Below are 23446 nucleotides of genomic sequence, written 5' to 3' on the forward strand. Positions count from 1 at the left end.
CTAGTGGACAATCACTTAAATATGAGCCAGCAGTGTGCTGCCGCTGCCAAAACAGCCAACGCAGTTCTAGGCTGTGTTAAGAGGGATAGAACTGAGATCACATGAAGTGTTAATACGACTTTACAATGTCATGGTAAGATCACACTTGGAATATTGTAACCAGTTTTGGTCACCACAATGTAAAAAAGATGTTGAGACTCTGGAGAGAGTACAGAGAAGAGCAACAAAGATGATCAGGGGACTGGAGGCTAAGCCATATAAGGAATGGTTGCAGGAACTGGGTATGTCTAGTCTAACGAAGAGAAGGACTAGGGGAGACATGATGGCAGTGTTCCAATATTTGAGGAGCTGCCCCAAAGAAGAGGGAGTCAACCTATTTTCCTAAGCAACAGAAGGCAGGACAAGAAACAACAGATGGAAATCATCAAGGAGAGAAGCAACCTAGAACTAAGGAGGAATTTCCTGACAGTTAGAACAATTAACCAGTGGAACAACTTCCCTTCATAAGTTGTGAATGCTCCAACATTGGAAGTTTTTAAGAAGGGATTGGACAGCCATTTGTCTGAAATGGTATGGGGTATCCTGCCTGAACTAGATGACCTCCAAGGTCCCTTCCAACTCTTATTCTATTTTAGAAATGTCTCTCACCTGGTGTCCTCTCTGCTCCTTCTCTGCTTGGGTCAACAGAAAGCCTTCGGCTAGGGCCACCGCCTGGCAACTGGTCTCCGGTCGGCATTCCCGCACCCAGCGCTGCATCTCCCCGGGCAGGATGGCCAAAAACTGCTCCAAGATCACCTGGTCCAACATCTGAGCCTTGGTGTGCTTCTCGGGCTGCAACCACCCGCAGCAAAGGCGGTGAAGGCGGCTGCAAAGCCCTCGTGGCCCCTCAGTCTCCTGAAAGGGGCTGTTCCTGAAGCGCCAATGCTGGAACTCAGAACTGAGGGCTTCCTTCTCTGGGATCTTCTGCCCGGGTCCTGCCCAGATCTGCACACTGCTTCCAAGCTGAGCAGCAGCAGGGCCTTTTCCTACTCTCTCCCAAGCTGGCTGGTTTGCATCCATTTCCAGTCTCTTCTCTGACAGGGATCCAGACGGGCCCTGTGGATCTCCTGAGTCTGGAAAGGTCTTTTCAGTCCTGGGATCTGAGGGAGTTGCACAGAGAAGCTCGGAAAAGATTTTCAAACCATTCAGCTCTTGACAGGCCTCCAGCTTTTACATCTGAGGTAGAAAAGGAAAAGAAACTTTTAGGAATTATACAGACTGTTATCATTCGGAAACTGTGATGGTTTAATCCAGGAGTAGGCAACCTTGGCTCTTTTATGACTTACGGACTTCAATACCCAGAATTCCTGAACCAGCCATGCTGACTCAGGAATTCTGGGACTTGAAGTCCACAAGTCAAAAGATCCAAGGTTACCTACCCCTGGTTTAATCAAAACAAGGGGAAAGGGACATTTTGGAGGTGGGGGCCAAACCAAATGTTTCGGGCCCAGTGTAAGACTTGTTGTCTATGGAGAGTCTCAGTCATCCAGGTCATAGTTATCCCAAAGGTGCTTTTTCCAGAGGCAACTGGCCTTCCTTCCTTTTCTTTGAAGAAGCTTCTTCAGCTCTGACTGGATCCTTCCATTCCCTACCATCCAGTCAGAGCTGAAGAAGCTTCTTGGATGAGAAGCAAAAGGTCTTCAAAGCAAAACCAGGAAGTCCAGTTGCTTTGCGAAAAAGCACATTTGTAAGCTCTGCTCCTCTCTTCGTCTCTGTCTCAATCCCTCCTCCCCTCAGAAACCCACCATTATTTGAGAGGGAGGGTCTTCTGCAGAAGTGCAGCTGAGCCCCATTGACTGCAGGAAAAAACATTGAGGGTCTTCAGATCCACCAGAAATGACACCCGAGGCTCAGAATTGGGAGATTTCCAATGCCCCCACCTCCACCCCGGATTCTTTTATGCTAGCAACGCTGCGAAGCAAACCTGGTCTATGCATAATGTGAGCACTTGGTTCCCGGGGGCTTCTCCCCCCACCCTCAAACTCTCCCCGCCCCCCAATATCGGATCCCTTGCATGCACAGCCAGGAGCAGGATTGGGGGGGGTGTCTCCCCTACCCTCGAGATTCGCAGTCCAGCAAAGCCCCTCCATCCCTCCATCTCTCCACTGGCTGGTTTGATGGGAGAGAGACGGACTTTCCCCGTCTGCGAGAACCGGCCGAGGAGGCTCCGTCTCCGGGTGGAAGGGGGCTGCTCCTCCCGGAAGAGGCTCTGGGTCGACGGACCCTCTCCTGCCCGAGCCCCGCGAAGCCCCAGCGCCCTGCTCGCAAGCGGTCTACCCGAGCCAGGCAGAGCATGCGCAGTGGCGCTCAGCGAGTCGGCAGTGAGCGCCCCCTGGTGGCTCCTGGAAAATCGTGGGGGGACCTTAAAGGGCAGGCTACCCAGCCCAAACCCTGCTCGGGGCGGTCACGCTGTTAGATTACCCTCCCGCTTTTTTGTTTTTTTTTGTTTTCCAGACAGTGACATCTCTGATGGCATTTATGCTGGTGGGAAGTCATTGTGGAACGCGGAGGCATTGCACAAAGAATGGAATGGAATAGATTGAATAGAATTAGAATAGAACGGAACAGAATAGGAATAGAATATGGAATGGAATAAGGAATGGAACGGAACGGAACAGAACAGAATAGGAATAGAATATGGAATGGAATAAGGAATGGAATGGAACGGAACGGAACAGAAGAGAATAGGAATAGAATATGGAATGGAATGGAATAGACTAGAATAGGGAATGGAATGTAATGTTATGGAATATTATGGAATAGAACAGAACGGAATGGAATAGAACGGAACAGAAGGTAGAATAGAGTAAAGCAGAATATAGAATGAACGGAACAGAATATGGAATGGAATGGAATGTTATTGAATGGAACAGAATAGAATAGGAATAGAATATGGAATGGAATGGAATAGACTAGGAAATTTAATGTAATGTTATGGAATATTATGGAATGGAATGAATAGAACGGAACGGAATGGAACGGAAGGGAGAGTAGAGTAGAATATAGAATAGAATAGAATAGAATAATTTTAAATGTACACTAATGGGCATACATTAAAATGAAATTTCATTGCATACAGTTCTCAAAGGGTCACCACCCCCAATATACACTACATAAATATGACAAAAATAAATAAATACAGAATTATACATATACCCACACATATTATGTGACACAAAGAACACAGTCTAGTTCGGATGTATACATGTGCATGGCGAGAGAAACGAATCTTGCGAGTTTAACAGACGGATGGCATAGGGAACAAAGCTATTACACTATCGGGTAGTCCTGCTAGAAATACTTTGAAACCTCCTCCCAGAGGGGAGCAACAGAAACAGACCTTGAAGTGGGTGTGTGTGGGGTCTCTAACAATGCTTTGAGCTCTAAGCATGTACTGCTTATAAGCAGCATCCTGAATAATGTAAAGCGAGCTTACTATAATCTTCTCAGCTGTTGGATCACACAGGTAGCCCTCGACTTACAATAGTTCATTTACTGACCATTTGAATTTACAACAGCACTGAAAAAAGTGACTCAGGACCATTTTTCACACAACTGTTGCAGCATCCCCCTTGATCACGTGATTAATATTCAGATGCCTGACATCTGACTCACCTTTATGACGGTATTGCAGTGTCCCGGGGTCATGGGATCCCCTTTTGCTACCTTCTGACAAGCAAAATCAACGGGGAAAGCCAGATTCACTTACCAACTGCAGTGATTCAGTTAACAAATGTGTCAAGAAAAGTCTTAAAATGGGGCAAAACTCACTTAACAAATCTCTCGCTTAGCCACATAAATTTTGGGCTCAATTGCAGTCGTAAGTTCAGGACTACCTGTACTAGATGTTCATGCTTTGTTCTTCACAGGAGGATGGGTCTTCAGAGGCCATCTAGTCTGGAGTTCCCCAACTTTTCCAGCTTTGCGGACTGGTGGCGGGGGGAGGGAAGGAGAGGGGAAGGTTCTGCGTGAGCGGTGAGCATGTGCACCCGCCACTTCCGCAGCCCGGTTCCGAAGGGCTCAAGGCCCGGTAGTGGGATGCAGATCTGGGGTTGGGGACCCCTGATCTAGTCTAACCTCTGCTCACTAAGTGGATGTGCTGGGGCACTTGTCTGATGTCCCCTCATCTGTTTGAAGTCTCTCATGCAAAAGACCTCTGTGCTTCCAGAGTATTATCTAATATGGAATAAGTGATATGATTGGTTGGAGATTAGAAATAATAAATGAGAATAAATGTGGAAAGGTCAAAAATGGAAAATGTTTGTATAAATAAAGTATAGTAATAATAATATGTATTATTTTTAGTATGAAGTATAGTATGAAGGAAGAAAAATGCAAACAAGAAACAATGGGATAACAAGGACAAATATATTTAAAGAAGAATAAGGAGGAAAATGTAAATAATAGAAGATTACCGTTATGAAAGGAGGAGTATACACTCTGTGTGTGTGTTATGTTTTGTTGTTTTTTTAAAAAAAGACCGTGCTTCAAGTGGCGGGCTGTTCCCTTGGCCAAAGCCTTGTCTGGTCAGAAAATTCCTCCCGACCACTCGCCTGAAGCTGCTTCCTTAGATTTTTTCACCTGCTGGTCTTTGTCCCGCAGAGAGAATTGAGTCCCTCTTGGTCCATGGGACATTTTCTCTGTCCCCTTCGCCTGCCAAGTGGCATCTAGGAGCGCAGAGAGATCGACCTCTACCAAGAGATGTTACATAGACGCCACCGGGATATCACAAGCCTTGTTGTGTCCTTGTGCAATTGTGTAAACTCCGTTATGTCACCCACTGCAACAGTGGTATAAAAGAACTAAACAGACCACTCCATGCGCAGGGCTGGCCCAGGGGAGAAAACTCACATTTTGCCACCCTCTTTGCCCAGAAATTCCAAACAGGATTCTAAAATGTATTTAAAATTATACCTTTTTTTTACATGCATATGTAAAAAAGGTAAATGTGAAGGAGCTGATTCGTGGACGCGTCTTGAGCAAGAGAGACACCTGTTTCAAGAAAGGAAAATGCATCCCCCCCCTCTCTTAAAGCCGCTTCTTTCCCTTCGGTCTGACTCTTCCAGTGAGTGAAGTCAAGGGAAGCTCTGCCCGGAAACCGATGACGTTGCAGAAGGGAGAATTTCTCATTGGTGCTTTCGCTTCTCTGGATTCTCCCAACTCTGACTTTGCAAGAAATAAACGCGTCCTCCCCACCAATCCTGACCCACCGATTCCGCTTCTGGAGCCGGGAGCATCTGCGTCTTTCTCCCCTCTCTTTGGGGGCGCTTGTGGGGCAGCATCCATGGGTTCCGCTGGGCTCCCTCTGATGCTGCTGGTGGGGGCGCTGGCCCGGATTCCTGGAAGCGAAGGGGGAAAGGAGACCCCCGGTAAGGAGGGGGCTCGTCGGGGGGAGGAGAGGGGCTGAGGTGGGACCTCCGATACCGGTGGAGGGGAGAGGAAAGAAAGAGGACTCCCTTTGGAAAGGAGTGTGGAAAGGGGTCGAGGGCAAGAGAGGCGAGAGCCTGCAGGAGCCTCGATCTCCGAGTGGTCTCCGTCCCCTCCCTCCCCACATTTTGCCCAGGAGGACTTGGAGGGACTCTCGCTTCTCTCGTTGGGACTGTGGTGGGGCGAGAGTCGTGGGAAGGCAGCCGATCAGGGATGAGACGCAGCCAAGCCTCTCTCTCGCCTCTCCCCGTGTCTGAGTGGGAGTGGAACATTCCGGGCCCCGAATTAGACACGAACCTGGAGCCCCCAAAAGTCAATCAATCAATCAATCAATCAGAACTGGAAGGGACCTTGGAGATCTTCTAGTCCAGCCCCCTGCTCAAGCAGGAGACTCTATGGTCGGTTGCATTAAAAGAGGAAGGAGACCGAAAAGGAAAGGGAAAGAGAGGCATTTTGAGACCTAAGTCCACCAATGCAAGAAAAATATATATACTGTAACAAAATATGACAAAGGTATTTTGGTTTCTTCAGAAACTTGGGTTTTTCTTCTGAATCTCAAATGTGAGATTCAGGCAAGAGTTGAGCTTTGATCCTTTCTTGGGAGAGATTCTGAATTTGGGGATGAGACCCATCCCTCCACAATTCCCCATTGCTCAATGGAGGCCTGAAGTTGAGGGGGAAACTGATGGGGGGGGGGGAAAACAGGGGTATCTGAATTTTAATCTCCCATTATACTGCAGCAGAGTATCTTTGGGGAGAGGGGCAGGAAAGAGGCCTGAACTCCTGAATATTTTTATCTTATTTATTTATTTTTATGTCACCCCCTCCCTACCAGGTGACCTACAAGGCAGGTAATAGGGCTGAAGATTAAGGGGGAGAAGAAACGTTTTGGGGTAACCAGGTGGGGGCTGAAAGGCTGGGAGATCCCAGGAGTATCAATTCAAATGTCCTGATTGTGCCCCACCCTCCCAATATCCCGCCCCCCAAGAAAGAGGAAGATATGGATATTACTTTCTCTCCAGCCCAGAGAGATATTGTGTTAATCTATTCAGCCTACTTCTCCCATACCTTCTGCTGTTTATGCAGAGAGTGGGTGTGCTGTACCATTTAAGCTTCTACCTGTCTTTTTCCACCCTGGGAGGATGGAGGAGTTCCCTCAGGAAGCTCCTCCCCTCCCCCTCTTTCCTTCCCCCCCTCCAGATTCCCAGTAAGTTGCATCCCACTAGGACTGAGAAAGTTCCCTCTCCCTCCTCCAGAGGGCATCTTCCATCAGTCTTTCGCAGCTCCCTCTTCCTGCCGGGGGTCCCTTCTCTACTAGTGCCTGGGAATGATGGGCCCTGGACTCCCTCTTGATGGCCCTCCTTCTTCTCCTCCTCCTCCTAGTCCATTTCTTGGTGCAGGGGAAGTCTGAGTGCCACTTCCTCAATGGGGCACAGCAGGTGCAATACCTGCAGAGCTACTTCTACGACCAGCAGGAATATCTCCGCTTCGACAGCAACCTTGGGAAATTCGTGGCCATCACAGAGTTGGGCCAAGTGGACGCCGACGCTTGGAACAAAGATAAGCGCATCCTGGAGGACGCGATGGCCACTGTGGATCTCTTCTGCAGGTACAACTACAGGGTGTATAACTACAATGCACCCAGGTCCGAGCGTCTGATTGGCCGAAGAGGTGAGTTCCAGGTGGGCTTCCTGAGGAGGGGGATGCTGAAATCCCCCAACCTTCATTTACATACAATGTTAAAACTGCATAAATCTCACTATGGCCCGTGTACAGATGAAATATCAAATCATCGCACAGACCCCCTCTGGGAGGGAGATGGGAGGTTAAGAAGTTTGAGCAACAAATCAATAAATACATACATATATACAGTGTATATAATTTAAAAATTTAAAGACAAGGATGAATTAAACTCAGTATGGAAGTTAATGAAAAGTGTTCCTATGTGAGACCCCATGTTTTTAACATCTTTTTGGAAGGCCAGGAGGGTGGGGACCCACTTCACCTGGGTGGGAAATGATCCATAGGGTGTGATTGCGGGGGCTCTCTTCCTGGACCTCTCCAATCTGGACCCCCCCATTTGGCTCACGGGGTTCACAAGCTGCCTTCCTTGCCTGACCGGATGGGAGGGGCTTATGTAACAGGAGCAAGAGGGATATCTGGCCCCATAACATGCAGGGGTAGAAGGGCTCCCCTTCCCACTTTCCTGCCAGAAGCTGAATTCCCTCTTTCTGGATCAAAAAAATGGTATTTTGGGCATTTTAGAATAAAACATGAATTTCCAAAAGTCTGAAAAAGAGAATTAGTGAAAGGTCCTTTCACCTGTTGCATCCTTTTATATGGGTTTGCTTCTTTTTCTTCCTCTGTTCTGCATTCAGAGTCATTTGCAGTCTGGCAGCTTTTAAATCCAACCAACAAGTAAATAAAGGAAGCCCACTAAAATTTATAATCATGATTCAGTGTTTAGAGCAAGACGTAAGCCCCAATCATACAGAATTCAAAGGCTGAGAAATTTTGTTCAGCCAATTTTGGGGGGGTCTGGGGTCCCTTGAAACCCCCTTTTTGGTAACAGCTTCAGCTTCATCTGTAACCAAATCGCGTCGGTCTTCATACCTGGAAGGGGTCCTGATTTTGGGGTGGGGGTAGGAGGGTCTCCCATGTAATATAACAGTTTAGAAAATAAATAAATCATATTCTTTTCAATTTGAGAGATGCAGTATGAAATCTTTTTACCACCAGAGGATTGTCGCAAAAGGTGTTTTTTTCACGAAGCAACAGGACTTTCTGGTTTTCCTTTGAAGACATTTCGCTTCTCATCCAAGAAGCTTCTTCAGCTCTGACTGGATGGTGGGGAGTGGAAGGATTTATGTTCTTTGCAGACAGCTGGTCATTTGCCTTCTTTTGGAGAGTCATTGGGACCATTTGGAGGTTTACCTGTGTCCTCAGGGTCACCTGAGTGGTGCAAACGTGTGTGGAGCCTTCCTGGAACTGCTGAAAGGATTTGTGTTGTAGACTGGAGATAGAGGATGTCGTATTCCTCCCCCTCTGTTGAGGGAGGGCTCTTCAATTTTGACCTAGATGGCCTCCTTGACCCCTCTTTCAAACCAGCGGTCCTCTCTGTCCAAAATGTGGACTTTGCTGTCTTCGAAAGAGCGGTGTTTGTCTTTCATATGCAGATGAATTGCTGAATCTTGTCCAGATGGGTTTGTTCTCCTAGGTTGTGCCATGCGCTAGTGAAGTGGTTGTTTTGTTTCCCCAATGTACAGATCTGCCTATGGCTCATTGCACTGTGCTGCATATACCACATTGCTCAGTTTGTGTCTGGGTGTTTTATCCTTGGGGTGGACAAGCTTCAGCCTTACTGTCTTCATGGGTTTGAAGTGTGCACGTATGTTGTGTTGGCTGAAGATCCTCCTAAGCTTTTCCATTATTCCTGCAATGTATGGAATGACTACATTGCTTCGTTTATTGTCCTATTCTTTAACACAAAATATTTTTAGGAGTAAAAAAAGGTCTTGGCCTGAAGGAATCAACTTGGTCTCCTGTTCTGGGCCCTGTTGTGTCTCTCACATCCCTCCTCCTCCTCCTCCTTTCCTCCAGCCAAGCCCACCATCTCCATCTCCCCCACCAAATTGGACCCCGCTTCCCCTCACACCATCCTCCTCTGCACCGCGAGGGGCTTCTACCCCATGGAGATCGAGGTCCGGTGGCTGAAGAATGGGCAGCCGGAGGAGGAGGGCGTGGCCTTTGGGGAGGAGCTCCAAAACGGAGACTGGACCTACCAGCTCCAGGTGTTGCTGGAGACCCAGCCCCAATGGGGGGACATCTACGCCTGCCAGGTGGGGCACGCCAGCCTGGAGGCTCCCATCACCGTCCAGTGGGGTGAGCCCCTCCCTTCCCTTCCCTCCTGGTCTGGGGACACCATCCTGCCCTGAGAAGGGGGGAGAGACCCTCCCTGTGGGGGTAGCCGGAGGGGACCCTCCGGGGAGGGGGAAGCTGGCCCTGATCCTCCTGCTCAGAGGAGGCTCCTTCTCCTTCCCCAGAGCCCCGATCCTCCAACTCTGCCAGGATCAAACTCTGGACGGGGATTATGGGGGCTGTGCTGGGGGTGGCCTTCCTGGCTGTGGGGCTCTCCCTCCACCTGAAGAGCAAGAATGGTGAGTCTGGGGAACTGGATGAGAGGGGAGGCATCTCATCAAGCTTAGTGAGTAGATGGCCAAGAAGGTTCATTTGAACCCCAAACCCGGTGGTCCCCTGAAAAATTTGGGAACATTTATTTTAATGGCACATTATGGAACCTATTATGGGCTGTCGATGGGGAGGGGGACCCCCTGAGTCCTCCAGCCCATGAAGGGTCCTGATTGGTTTTTTTTCTCCTTCCAGCAACTCCCACCCAACCCCCTGCAGGTAAGTTTTTTTCTATTCCCTATTCTATTCAAATGAACCCCTCCCACAAGTTATATATTTTTAAAAAAATTATTCTTCCTTTTCTAAAAAAAAATGTGTCTGAACTAACTGAATCCTACTTGCAGTGAACCCCACAAAGCGTCCATGCTGTGAAGAAGCCTTTAGGCAATTTTTTCCTTACAGAGATCCCCAAACAGTACAATAAAATACAAAATACACACAACATTAAAACATGGGCCATTCCTGTCATTAGTGGGAGGGAGTACCCTGAGTTTGGGGCTGCTGTTCCTCATCTTTGCCACCTTGTGACATTTTGCACAAAGTGACATCAGGGTTAGAATTAGCACCATCTTCTTAATTTAATCAGAATAGAACTGGAAGGGACCTTGAAAGTCTTCTAGTCCAACCCCCTGCTCAAGCAGGACAAATGGCTGTCCAGTCTCTTCTTAAAAACCTCCGGTGATGAAGCACCCACAACTTCCGGTGGCAAGCTGTTCCACTGGTTAATTGTCCTCACTATTAGGAAATTTCTCCTTAATTCCAGGTTGCTTCTCTCCTTGATCAGTTTCTGTCCATTGTTTCTTGTCCTTCCCTCTGGTGCTTTGGAAAATAAGTTGACCCCCTCTTGTCTGTGGCACCCTCTCAAATACTGGAATACTGCTATCATGTCCCCCCCCCAGTCCTTCTTTTCTCCAGACTGGTCAAATCCAAGTCCTGCAGCCATTCTTCATATGTTTTAGTCCCGTGGGCACGTGCCACAGGTGGCACGCAGAGCCCTCTCTGTGGGCACGCACGCCATCACCCCAGTTCTAGACCTTCAGCGGGTTTTATAAAACCTTTTCGCTTAAGGCTTCCGCTGCCATGTGCAAAAAAAAAAAAGTTCAATCAATCAATTTCAACTTCTTGCGGGGAAAAAAAAAGATCTCGCAAAGTTGGAATTGATTGATTGAACTTTTTAGTCCCAACCAGTCTGCCGTTACCACTGCAGCCACGCCCACCCAATGGGCCATGCCCATTCAATTGACCACACCTACACAATGGGCCACGCCCACCTGGCACCCAATGATACATAAGTGGGTTTTAGGTTGAAGTTTGGGCACTCGGTCTCCAGGCCTTTAATCATCTTAGTGGCTCTTCTCTGCACTTTTTCCAAAGTCTCAACATCTTTTTTGTAATGTGGTGACCAAAACTGGATGCAGCATTCCAGGTGTGGCCTTAGTAAGGCTTTATAAAGTGGTACTAATACTTCACATGATTTTGATTGTATGATTCTATTTTTTGTTAATATGAAATATCTGCAGGGAGGGAGGGAGGGAGGGAGGGAGGTCTCCCTCTCTTGATTAACCCCCTAATTAAATCAATTAGGGATAATAATTCCATCTTCTCAAGGTCACCCTGGAGCCCTCCCTTTGCAGCCCCTGAACTCAGACCCCCTTCATGTCCCAGGAAATGAAATGGGGAGGGATCCCTGGTCCTTCACAGCCTTTTCTTCTCATTAAAGGATGGATTCTCCCTCTCTTCTAGCCCTGCCTATCAACCACCCTCCTGCAGAGTGATCTATTGATGTGTGTATGTATGGGGGGGGGGGCTGAATGGGAGGAGGAAGAGAAGCCCACCCTGTGTTTTGCCTGCAGACTTTCCAAAAAAAGAACTTATTTACACTAAAGGTTTTACTATATATTCTGTCTCTTTTTTTCCTCAGCACTCGTGAGTTAATCCTGCCGTCCCTTCCTGTTTTCTAATGGGAAAGAATTTTTTTTAGGAATAGCTGGTGAATTTCCCCTTTGGTAATTGGACGTTCAACGTGGTGGACTGGGAGAGGAGGAGAATTGTAGCCTGGACCTTCTTCTGCTGAGACCCACCAGTTTGCTTCAAAGGCTCTCTTCTTTTTGAAGGAGGGGAAACAGGGAGGGATGGAGACCATGTAGTCTGCCCTCAGGAACCCTTGGAGTGCCTGTCACTCCAGCCCCTCCCACCCCCAAATCTCTCCTGCTCAGTAGAGGCCCCCATTCAGAGCAATGGCTGGAACCATCCACCGACAGCTGCTTAACCCGAAATCCATCTGGTGCTTGACCAAGACTGGGGGCCACCAGATCCAGTGACATCCCAGATGCTTTGCATGTACCAGTCACTCTGGGATTTCCCCATTCCTGAGAGGTGATGTCAGGGATCAACTGCTCTCTGCCCAGCAGAGCCCCAAACCTATTCCCTTTAGATGGATCACCCTTCCCCCTGCAGTTTCTTTATCTCTTCTCCCTGCTTTGAATCCACAGGAGCTTCATCCACAATGCTGTTCTCCCCCAATTCAACTATTTTGCTTTTTATATATATAAAAGAATAAATTTTATACTGTCATAAACCCTGGAATGAGTTGAGTTGATAGATGATAGATAGATAATAGATTATCTTTGTCTCTTGATAGAGATAGATAGAATAGATAGATAGATAGATAGATAGATAGATAGATAGATAGATAGATAGATAGATAGATAGATAGATATGGATAGATGATAGAGATCTAGAAAAGAGAGTTAGAGATGATAGATAGATAATTAGATTAGATTAGATTAGATTAGATTGAGGTAGATGATAGATTAGATGGATGGAGGTAGTATCTCTGTGTGTGTTTGTATACATACACAGAGATGATAAGAGATAAGAATGAATAGATATGATATAGGTAAATGATATAGATGATAGATAAAAGATAGAAATGATAGATAGATGAGAGAGAGAGATGGAAGAGATGATAGGTATGATAAAAATCCAGTGAGACAGTATCTTGACATGGGTGTTGGCTTGTGTGTAAATCTTGAGAAAACTCCAACTGTATGATGCAAAGTAGTTTCCCTACAAACTATGAGCATGTGAATTCCAGCTGGAGCTGCTATGAGTCGAACCCCCACAACTTGTTCATCTTCAGTTCCAAAGAATCCTCCCCAGGGAGAAATCATGAGAGACTCTACCCAGAGACAGATGACGCAGAAGAAGGGAGGAGTCTCATTGGTGCTCCTACTTATTCCTGACACACCAATTCCAAAACATCCCCCCTCCAGTCCAGACCACCTCCCAATTCCAGTTCTTCCCTCTCTTAGGAGGGGCTTGTGGGAAGCCTCCATGGGCCCTGTTGGAGTTTCCCGGTTGCCGCTGGTGGGTCAGCTGGAGAGGATCCCTGGAAGGGAAGGAGGGAAGAAGGAGAAACCCCTCCCCAGAAGGGGAAGAAGGGGGTCTGGGACCCCCAGGAGAGGCGTTGAGGAAAAGGCTGCAAAGGGAGGCGGGACCTTGCAAGACTCCTCCCCTTTCCCGCCTGCCTTCTGGCCACGCCCCTCCCAGTGCGATTCCCTCAGGCGGCTAGGCTGGAAAAGCCGTTGAGAGAGAGATGCGGTTCTGAGGTACGAGCTGTTATCAGGCTTCTTCGGGGCACCTCAGAGACGGACTCGACTTCTTTTTCTCGGTCAAACTCTGGATTAGGCCTCCTTCTGGGCCCCTCTCCTTCCTCAGGGGTCCCCACCACCCCCACACAGTGTCCCCCTCAGGAGCCCCTTTCCAGCCCTTTCAAGGATCTTGGGGGCCCATCACATCCAAATGCGTTGAAGTGTCCCTGATTCAGGCAGCCCCCAATCCAGAAAGAGCAGGGCCACGCTTGGGGGGGGGCAGCCCCATTGATGCTGGGGGGAGGGGGGAAAAGAGGACTGGGACCCCCCGGGGAGATGTTGGGGAAAAGGCTGCAGGGCAAGGGAGACGGGACCTTGCAAGGCTCCTCCCCTCCCCCGCCTCCCATCTGGCCACACCCCTCCCAGTGCGATTCCCTCAGGCGGTGAGGTGGTAAAAGGCGGGAAAGGCCGTTGAGAGAGAGAGACGGGGTTCTGAGGGAAGAGCCGCCATCGGGCTTCGGAGCTCCTCAGAGACGGCTTCGACTTCTTTTTCTCGGTCATTCTGGATGAGGCCTCCTTCGGGGCCCCTCTTCTCCCTCGAGGCTCTTGGGGGCCCATCATGCCCAAACACATCGAAGTGTCCCCAATTCAGGCAACACCCAACCCAAAAAGGAGCAGGGCCTCAAAAAGAGTATATTTTCTTTTTCCACAAGACTAGACCGGCTTTGCGAATCCGGACTCTCCCTCCGCATCATTGACTTAACTATCCCTTATTGAATGTGCGTCACCTCGGCTTCCGCAGGTGGCTCTGCGCATGTCTGGCTCTATGCCAGACGACCCTGCGAAAAAAACGGTTACAGCGAGCGAGCGCGGAGTCCTAGAGAAGCCAGGCGTTCGGTGATGTCGGTTGGGAGGCACGCATGCTCAATCGCCCTCCATCCGGCTGTGGTCCATGTAGAAAACCCGCGACTGGGAGGGAGAAGCCCGCTGGATCACGTGAGCCTGACGAGCCATTGGCGGGAGAGAAACATCTGTTGGGTTTCGGCGGGAAAAGAATCGCCGGTTTTCCTCAGCTGCTCCTTTGCTGAGCGCAACTCTCCTTCGTCTCCCTGAGGGCTTTTTTGGGGGGGAGAGAGGGGGAAAGAAGGTCTTTATTAAATATTTTTTAGACTTCCTCATCATGCTCTGTGCTAACATATCTGAAAAGTTTAATAGAGATATTAAGCGCCTGTTAGATTTTGGCGGGGAGTCGCTAGGTCGTCTCAGCTGCTTCTCTGCTATGCTCGAATCTCTTTTTTGGTCCGGAATTTCTTATTAGCCTTTCTGTAGTTAGAAGCAATTGAAAGGCCCCTTAATTGCATTTAGTATTGGACAGTAGGAAGCGACTTCTTTTAAAAAAGAGAGAGAAAGAGGGGAAAGAGAGGTTTCATTAACGGATGGGAAGCGGCGGTAGCAAGAAAAAAAGGGGAAGCAGTTATGGAAAATAATGGAGTATATTGAACTGTATTACATTTCTATAGAAAAGGCCTCTGCAAGACAGCCTTTTTATTGGAGATTTAATAGTGGAATAATAAATATAAAAATACAAGTGTAATGTTCTATAACACATCATGTTTTGCGAGAAAGTAGTAGATTACATCTATGGGGATTCTGTCATCCAGGTCATAGTCCCAAAGATGCTTTTTCACGAAGCAACTGGACTTCCTTGTTTTTTCTTTGAAGACATTTCGCTTCTCGTCCAAGAAGCTGCTTCTGAGAGAAACTTGGATGAGACGTGAAACGTCTTCAAAGGAAAAACAAGGAAGTTCAGTTGCCTCGTGAAAAAGCATCTTTGGGACATAGTGGGTTACATAAATGTGATTCTGGAAGAAAAACTAAAATTTTCAGATGGCAATGTTCTTTGAAAGGATAGATCCACCAAATGGAATTTGACAATCAAGACAAAATATATGGATTCCCTTACTCTTATGGCTAAAAAGATACGGGGGTTCTCAACTTACAACTGCTCCTTTAATGATGCTTTGTAGTTACAATGGCCTCAAACCAGTGCTCCAGCCATTGTAATTTATGCTGCCCCATCACATCATTAAACACTCGGCAACCTATTTGTATCTAGGACTCGTTGCTAAGGTGATACTCCTTTGAAATCTCTGCTGGCTCCCCAGAATATCAAGACTGCAAGTGAAAGGAATTGAAACCGTTTATGTCCAGGATGTGAGGAGTCTAGATATTTTCTTAGGTCTCCTTATGACATGAGTAATATACAGATCTTCTATGGAAGGTAGCCAGGTTGCAATTGTTTTTTTCTGCAGTACTAAGAAGTTCATTCAACAATCCAGGCATTTCTAGCAGTGGTCCCCAATCTTTTTGGCACCTAGGACGTTTGGTGGAAGACACTTTTTCCATGGACCAGGGAAGGGGGAGGACAAGCACACAACCAGTTTTGCTTGCCTGCCACTCATCTCCAGCAGTGTGGCCTGGTTCCTAACAGGCTATGGACCGGTACCAGTCCATGGCCTGGGGATTGGGGATCCCTAATTTATACGGTTTTTCTCATGTGTAAATTATGACAAGTAAGAGAACTATGGTTTCTCATCTGTATGGATCCTTTTATGAGAAGGGAACTGCTGTTAGTGAAGTTTTTTCCACATTCTAGGCATTTATAGGGTTTTATTCCAGTATGAATCCCTTTATGGTGGGTCAGGTGACTCCTGTTCCAAGTTTTTTCCACACTCTATAGTAGGAAATGGGCAGCAAGCCTGGAGTTTTCCCCTCCCAGCCAAGTTTGGGGGGGCGGTCTTCGTTCCCTCATCGCCTGGCACAAGCATGCAAAGGGAGCCTGGACTCTTCCCCCCCCCCCGCACCATCGTGCCTGTCCCCCTCATCCCGGCTCCCCACGAGGTGGCTCTGCACATGCCCGACACCCTCCCCGCCAGGCGCCCCTGCAGAGGACCGGGTGGAGCGCGCATGCGGAGTCTCTAACAGATGCCACCTGTTCGGCGACCTCCGTTGGGAAGCACACATGCACAGCCGCCCTGCATTGAAGAGCAGAGCTGCCTCTCCCTCCTCGGCCACCGGTAGGAGGAAACCCTCGGGGAGGGGAGGGAAGAGAGTCCACCAGGTCACGTGAGCCTGGTGAGCCAATGGCGGGAGAGAAACGCCCATCTGGTTTTGAGCGGGAAAAGAGAATTGCCGGGTCTCCTCAGCCGCTTCGCTGCTCGGCGTGACTTTCTCGTCTTTACCCTGAGGGTTTTTTTTGGGGGGGGGGGTGTCTTTATTTTTTTTAATGCTTCCTCATCGCACTTTGAGATACCGTAACATATCTGAAAAGTTTAATGTAGGTAGTCCTCTACTTCCATTCATTTTTAGCGACCATTCAAAGTTACAACTGAGAAATGAAGAAGCTTCCTGGATGAAAATAGAATAGAATAGAAAATATGGAATAGAACAGAACAAAACCTTCATTGTTACTTTAAATGTACACTAATCAGCATACATTAAAATGAAATTTCATTGCATTCAGCTCAAAAAATACCATTATGCATACACACACACATACGACACAGAAACATCACAATCTAGTTCAAATGTATACATATACATGGAACATCTTCAAGGAAAAACAAAGTCCAGTCGCCTTTTGAAAAAAATACCTTTGGGAACAACCATGAGCTGGATGACTGAGAATCTCCATGGATGTGAGTTATGTTGGATTCACCTTGGTAGCATCCCCACGGTCACATCACCAAAATTTGGGCACTTGGCAACCAGCATTATTTAGGATAGTTGCAGCATCCTGAGGTCATGTGATCATTTGCAACATTCTCAGACAGCTTCCAACAAAGTCAAGGGGGGAGGGGGAGAGATGGGTTCACTTCAGAGAACTGCAAAAACTCAAAAAGGCCAGCAAGGATGCACGTGACCCAAAACAAGGAGAGGTCAATGCAATTGACATCAATATCACAGTTCAATCATCAGCTCTTGATTATTCTGTCATTAGTGAGACTAAGCTACGTAGTTCACTTAAGAAGATCCTAATTTTCAGAAGATAATTCACATGATGTGTTTTCTCTCCCTTTGTTGCTTCATTTATAGGCAGATCTGCTTTCCTGGTGATGGAGAAGACTCTTTGAGAGTCCCTTGCAAGGAGATCAAATCAGTCAATCCTGAAGGAAATCAACCCTGACTATTCTTCAGAAGGAAAACTGTTGAAGCTCAAATACTTTGACCACGTAATAAGACAGGACTCCTTGGAAAAGACCCTGATGTTGGGAAAGATGAAGGCAAAAGCAGAAGGGGATGGCAGAGGATGAGATGGTTAAATAGTATCATTGATGCAGTAGGCATGAATTTTGGCAAACTCCAGGAGACAGGGGAGCCTGGCATGCTATAGGGTTGTGAAGTGTCAGACATAATTTACTGACTGAATAACTGCTTTGCTAATGCTTTTCTAATATTCCATAGATTTCTGTGCATCATCATCATCTGCACAGTGTGAATCCTTTGATACTGAGTCGGATCTGAAATCATTCCACCTCTTTCTAGCATCTTCTAAATCTATTCCACTCCTTCCCCCTCACTAAAATTTCTCCCACATATTCATCTGGCTTCTTCCTTTAGTTTTCTTCAATGTATATGTAGTAGGGGCATCATTTACACTGATCAAAAACTGTTTCCAATAATTTATTGCATTAACCCTTCAAAATGAGAAATAGTTAATAACCGGACATACCAAAATGTTTTTTTAAAGCTGTATTAAGATAACAAGTGCAGTCACAATCATGCCAGTAAGAGGAGTTTTCTCCTATTTGCCATGCTGTGGTCCCCTAAAATTTCAATAGGATTGACCTATCTGCTTAAACTAATACCGCAACACTGTAAGTACCACTGAAAAAATTGAGAAATGCAGTGGTTTTGGAATCTAACAAAAAAAAATCCATAACAATTCCCTTGAATGGATTAGAAAATATGGTTCTGGTTATGTAGGAAATGAAGACATAAAGAGAAATAACTTGATCAAACTCTTTTTTTAAAAATTGCTCATGTGATACACTGGATCAATAAAACCATTTTCAAAGTAAAAAGGCATCAGCAATCCTCAAGAGACAATCATTAACTCACTGGCTACACTTCTTTCAGCAGGATTAATGCAATTTTGCACCCAGAGATCTACTAAGCTAAACAAGCATGTACATATAAACAATCAGATGATTTTTTCCCTTCTAAACAACAGTTATGCACATCGGATTATATGAATTTAAATACTTCAGTAATGTTCAAGTCCCGATATTTATAACACAAGTAGAACTAAAAATACAAACATACATTTTTCTCTGCTTTGCTTGCATATGCCAGCTCTCTACAAAGCCTAGAACCTGATCCGACTTGCTTCAGATATTACTTCAGCCAAAATAAACCCGCTTGACCAGGTAGAGATTTTGAGAGATTTTGCATAATGACTGGGACAGTAGAATAACAAATTCTCATGAGCTAGACTAAACAGATTAAGTCAGAGGTCCCCAACCCCTGCCAGGCTGCTTGAGTGAAACTTCATTTGTGCATGTGCGGGATCTAAATAGCACGTGAAACCATGCCTGCCATCCATGGAAAATCATCCCCAAAGATTAGGGACTGCTGGACTTTTGGCATTAAGAAGTCTATCCTGGGAGCTTTTTCCATAATCTATACATTATTCAGTTTCTCCTTGGACAATCCTCTGAAAGGAAAACTACATCTTTTCACATGATCCTTGTACTTACTTGACTCTTAAATGTGGATCCTTTTATGGGAAATAAGACAGGTCAGCAGGCTGACTCTCCTTGCATTCCATGTATTTATTCTATCTTTCGTATGCAAACCTTTTTTTAGAAAATAAGAGAGCTCCTTGTACTGAAGTTCTTAAGACTCCTGCTCTTTAATTCTTCTCCCAGACACATATTTCTAGGTTTCTCCCATGCGGACATTACCATGGAAATTAAGGAATCTGTTCTTGCTTATCCTCTTGCCATCCTCCTTGCATTTATGCCGTGGTGGTGCAGTGGCTAGAATGCAGTACTGCAGACTAATTCACTGCTCACTTGATTCTGAACAGCTCAAGATTGGCTCAGCCTTCCATTCGAAGTCGATAAAATGAGGACCCAGATTGCTGGGGGCAACATGCTGACTCTGTAAACTGCTTAGAGGGCTGTAAAGCACTATGAAGCAGTATATAAGTCTATGTGCTCTTGCTATTTATAGATTCCTCTCCCAAGTGGACACTTCCTTCTCAAACTTGTCCCACATTCTATGTGTTCTAATGTTTTCCTCACATATACCTCCAATAGCATATTTACAGAAAATAAAATTTCTATTCCACTTGAAAGAGCCAGTTTGGTGGAGTGGTTAAGGCACAAGCTAGTAACCAGGATACTCACCTTAGGCATGAATCCATTTGGGTGACTTTGAGCCTGTCACATTCTCTCAGCCCTACAATGGCGGCAATGGCAAACACTTTGGAAAAGTCTTGGCCAAAAATCTGCAGGGACTAGTAGTACCAGGAGTAAAAAAAAACAAAACTACTTCAAGGTCGTAAAGAAATGCACTTGAAGCCCTTCCCACACTATATGCTTACATTGAACTTCCCTCATATGAAGCCTTTTAATACATATCAGTTGGCAATTCTTGAGTGAAGCTCTGCCTTTACTGTATATATTTGATATTACAGTGGATAATTAAGGTTATCTCAGTCCCTAAAGTTTTCTCCATGTGGATCCTTTTATGGGAAGCTCATGATCCACCTGAGGTCCTTTCCACACACCATCCAGGCATTTTTTTTCTTATGAATCCTTTTATGAGAAGTACAGGTAGACCACAATTTATGATCGTAATGAAGGCTGCCATTATAGTTGTAAATTGCAATGGTCGTTTATTAAGGCACCACATGTTCATCTTGCATAATGCAACCAATCTTCTCTACATTGTGATCATTAAGTGGAGCATAGGGTGTCTCAAGAGGTGGTTGTCCTGGGAGAACTAGAACATACCTAGGCTCATGCTGCAGAACCTCCCCCAGCTCACATGTGGCCTGCCTCCACTCTCTCTCACCCCAAGGAACCTCATATTCCATTTCCCAATCAACAGGGTTCCTGCAGGCCTTAGGCCTTCTTCAGAGATGGGCCTATGCAATCTCCATGTAGGAAGTCCAGTCAATAAATCAGCTGCTTTGTGAAGATCTACAGAAAAGGCAAGTGGCATGAGCTTTGATGGGAAATGAGGAGGGTGTGGAACCCAACAAGGCAGCATTGAGGAAAGATAGCAAAGAGGCTGCTGCAATGGAACCACTGTTTATTGTAAGGGCAGACGGATTGCCAACAGTCGGAATTTTATTCACGTGAACCCAGAAGTGCTGCACCAGCTATGTCAGGCAAGGATGATGAGTCCCATCATTCAGCGCTGTCAACATAACTATCTCTGAACATATGGTTGTAAGGGAACTGTTTTCACAAAAGAATTTCCACATTCAGAGCAATGCTACGGATGCTCCTTGTGGATTCTTTTATGTGAAGTAAGATTACAACTTGTACTGAAGTTCTTCCCACACTCTATGCATGAATATGGTTTTTCTCCAGTATGAATTCTTTTATGAGAAGTAAGGGAGCTATTCATACTGAACCTCTTTCCACACTCTGTGCATTGAAAGGGTTTCTCCCCTGTATGGGTTCTTTTATGAGACGTAAGGGAACTGTTCGCACTAAAGCACTTTCCACACTCCAAGCATTTAAAGGGTTTCTCTCCTGTGTGGGTCCTCTTATGGGAAGAAAGGTCACTGCTTGTGCCGAAGTTCTTCCCACACATTATACATTTATAGGGTTTCTCTCCGGTGTGGATCCTCTTATGAGAAGTAAGAGAACTGTTCATATTGAAGATTTTCCCACAGTCCTTGCATTTATAAGGTTTTTCCCCTGTATGCATCATTTTATGGGAAGTAAGTTGATTCCTCCACATGAAGTCCTTTCTACACACCATGCATACATATTTTTTCTCTCCAGTATGGATCCTCTTATGACAAGTAAGGGAACTATTCATGCTGAAGCTCTTTCCACATTCTATACATTGAAAGGGTTTCTCTCCTGTGTGAACCCGATTATGAGAACTAAGGTCACTGTTTGTGTTGAAGTTTTTCCCACAATCTATACACTGATAAGGTTTCTCTCCGGTATGGACCCTTTTGTGAGAAATAAGCGAACTGTTCATACTGAAGCTTTTTCCACACTCTATGCACTTATAAGGTTTTTCCCCTGTATGCATCCTTTTATGGGAAGTAAGTTGATTCCTCCACCTGAAGTTTTTTCCACACATCATGCATGCATATTTTTTCTCCCCTGTATGGATCCTATTATGGGAAGTAAGTGAATCACTATGACTGAAGCTCTTTCCACACTCTATGCATTCGTATGGTTTCTCCACTGTGTGGACCCTTTTGTGGGAAGTTAAGTGAGTTTTCAACCTGAAACTCTTCCCACACTCTGTACATTGATATAGTTTTTCTCCTGTGTGAATACTAATGTGATTAGCAAGGGAGCTGCTTGAAATAAAACTCTTCCCACATTCCCTGCATATATATGGCTTCAACCCCGAGTGGATCCTTGTATGGGAGGTTAAGTGACTACTGTTGCTAAAGCTCTTTCCACAATCCTTACATTTATAGGGTTTCTCTCCTGTATGAACCCTTTTATGTGAAGCAAGGGACCCGCTGTGACTGAAGCTCTTTCCACATTCTAGGCATTTATATGGTTTTTCTCCTGTATGGATCCTTTTATGAAAAGTAAATGAACTCTTCATACTGAAGCTTTTTCCACAGTCCTTGCATTTATAGGGTTTTTCCCCTGAATGGATCCTTTTATGGGTAGTCAAGTGATTGCTATTTCTAAAGTTCTTTCCACAGTCTGTGCATTTATACGGTTTCTCTCCTGTGTGGACCCGTTTATGGGAAGTAAGAGAACCACTGTGACTGAAACTTTTCCCACATTCTAGACAATTATAGGGTTTCTCTCCTGTATGGATCCTTTTATGCAGAGTAAAGGAACTGTTCGTAGTAAAGCTTTTTCCACAGTCCTTGCATTCATATGGTTTTTCCCCTGAATGCATCCTTTTATGGGAAGTAAGAGAACTACTATGACTGAAGCTTTTTCCACAATCTGCGCATTTGTAAGGCTTCTCTCCTGTATGCACTCTATTATGGGAAGAAAGCTCACTACTTGTGCTAAAGCACTTCTCACACTCTACGCATTTAAAGGGTTTCTCTCCTGTGTGGACCCTTTTATGGGAAGTAAGCTCACTGCTTGTGGTGAAATTCTTCCCACACTCTTCACATTTATAGGGCTTCTCTCCCATATGGATCCTTTTATGAAAAATAAGGGAACTGTTCATACGGAAGCTTTTTTCACATTCTAGGCATTTAAAGGGTTTTTCTCCAGAATGGATCCTTTTATGGGCATTTAGATTACTTCTCCACCTAAAGCTTTTTCCACAGTCCATGCATTTGTAAGACTTTTCTCTTGCATGGACCATTTTATCAGAAATAATAGTACTATTATCGATGAGGCTCTTTACAGTTTTGTAGTTGTTACTGAAACTGAGTTTTGCTTGAGCTATTTCCCCACTTCCATGACATTTTTCTGTACTGATTTCTTTGCAATCACATTGGGTCAGGAAGAGATCTTTTTTGGCACATTCAAAACTCGCCTTTTCTCGCCAATTACTCTCCAAATAGGATTGTTTTTTCTCATATCTCTTCCTTTCCCACTTCTTTGCAGATAACTCTTCTAGTATTTTAATTTTCATTATTTGTGATGTCAACATACTTGGCTCTTGGTCATTTTCATTTTTCGGCTCATCATCTGCTTGAGGGGGAGAAAAAGACATCAAAAATATATATAACACACCATTTGCTGTCCCCATGACACGTCCTATATCTGTTCCTGGGCATCTGCAGGGGAAGCACAAGGGAAATGACTCCCTGAATATTTCTTAATTTAAAAGACTAGTGTGGTTGCTCACCTTGTATCATTCTGGGCGCTTAACAATTTTTTTAAAAAAAGAACACAAAATAAAAATAAACAATACAATTTTCTGTTGCCCTGGTCTTCGTGATATTGCATCTACAATTATTTGAGCAATGTATGTGATTCACTTACGTTGCTTCTAATGCCACAACATAG

General features: G+C 45.6%; 1 protein-coding gene across 1 annotated transcript in view; it reads right to left on the reverse strand.

Annotated features, from left to right (window-relative positions):
- LOC107287508 (zinc finger protein 208-like) overlaps positions 1-22655 on the reverse strand; it is a 38936-nt gene extending 16281 nt beyond the window's left edge. Inside the window, exon 1 of the mRNA XM_029284156.1 lies at positions 20812-22655. Coding sequence (XP_029139989.1) covers positions 20812-22655 — 1844 coding nt within the window. The remainder of the gene's footprint in view (positions 1-20811) is intronic.
- Positions 22656-23446: the final 791 nt, after the last annotated feature.

This window comes from Protobothrops mucrosquamatus, unplaced genomic scaffold (assembly GCF_001527695.2).
Source record: "Protobothrops mucrosquamatus isolate PMUCROS unplaced genomic scaffold, P.Mucros_1.0 scaffold395, whole genome shotgun sequence".
Classification (NCBI taxonomy): domain Eukaryota; kingdom Metazoa; phylum Chordata; class Lepidosauria; order Squamata; family Viperidae; genus Protobothrops; species Protobothrops mucrosquamatus.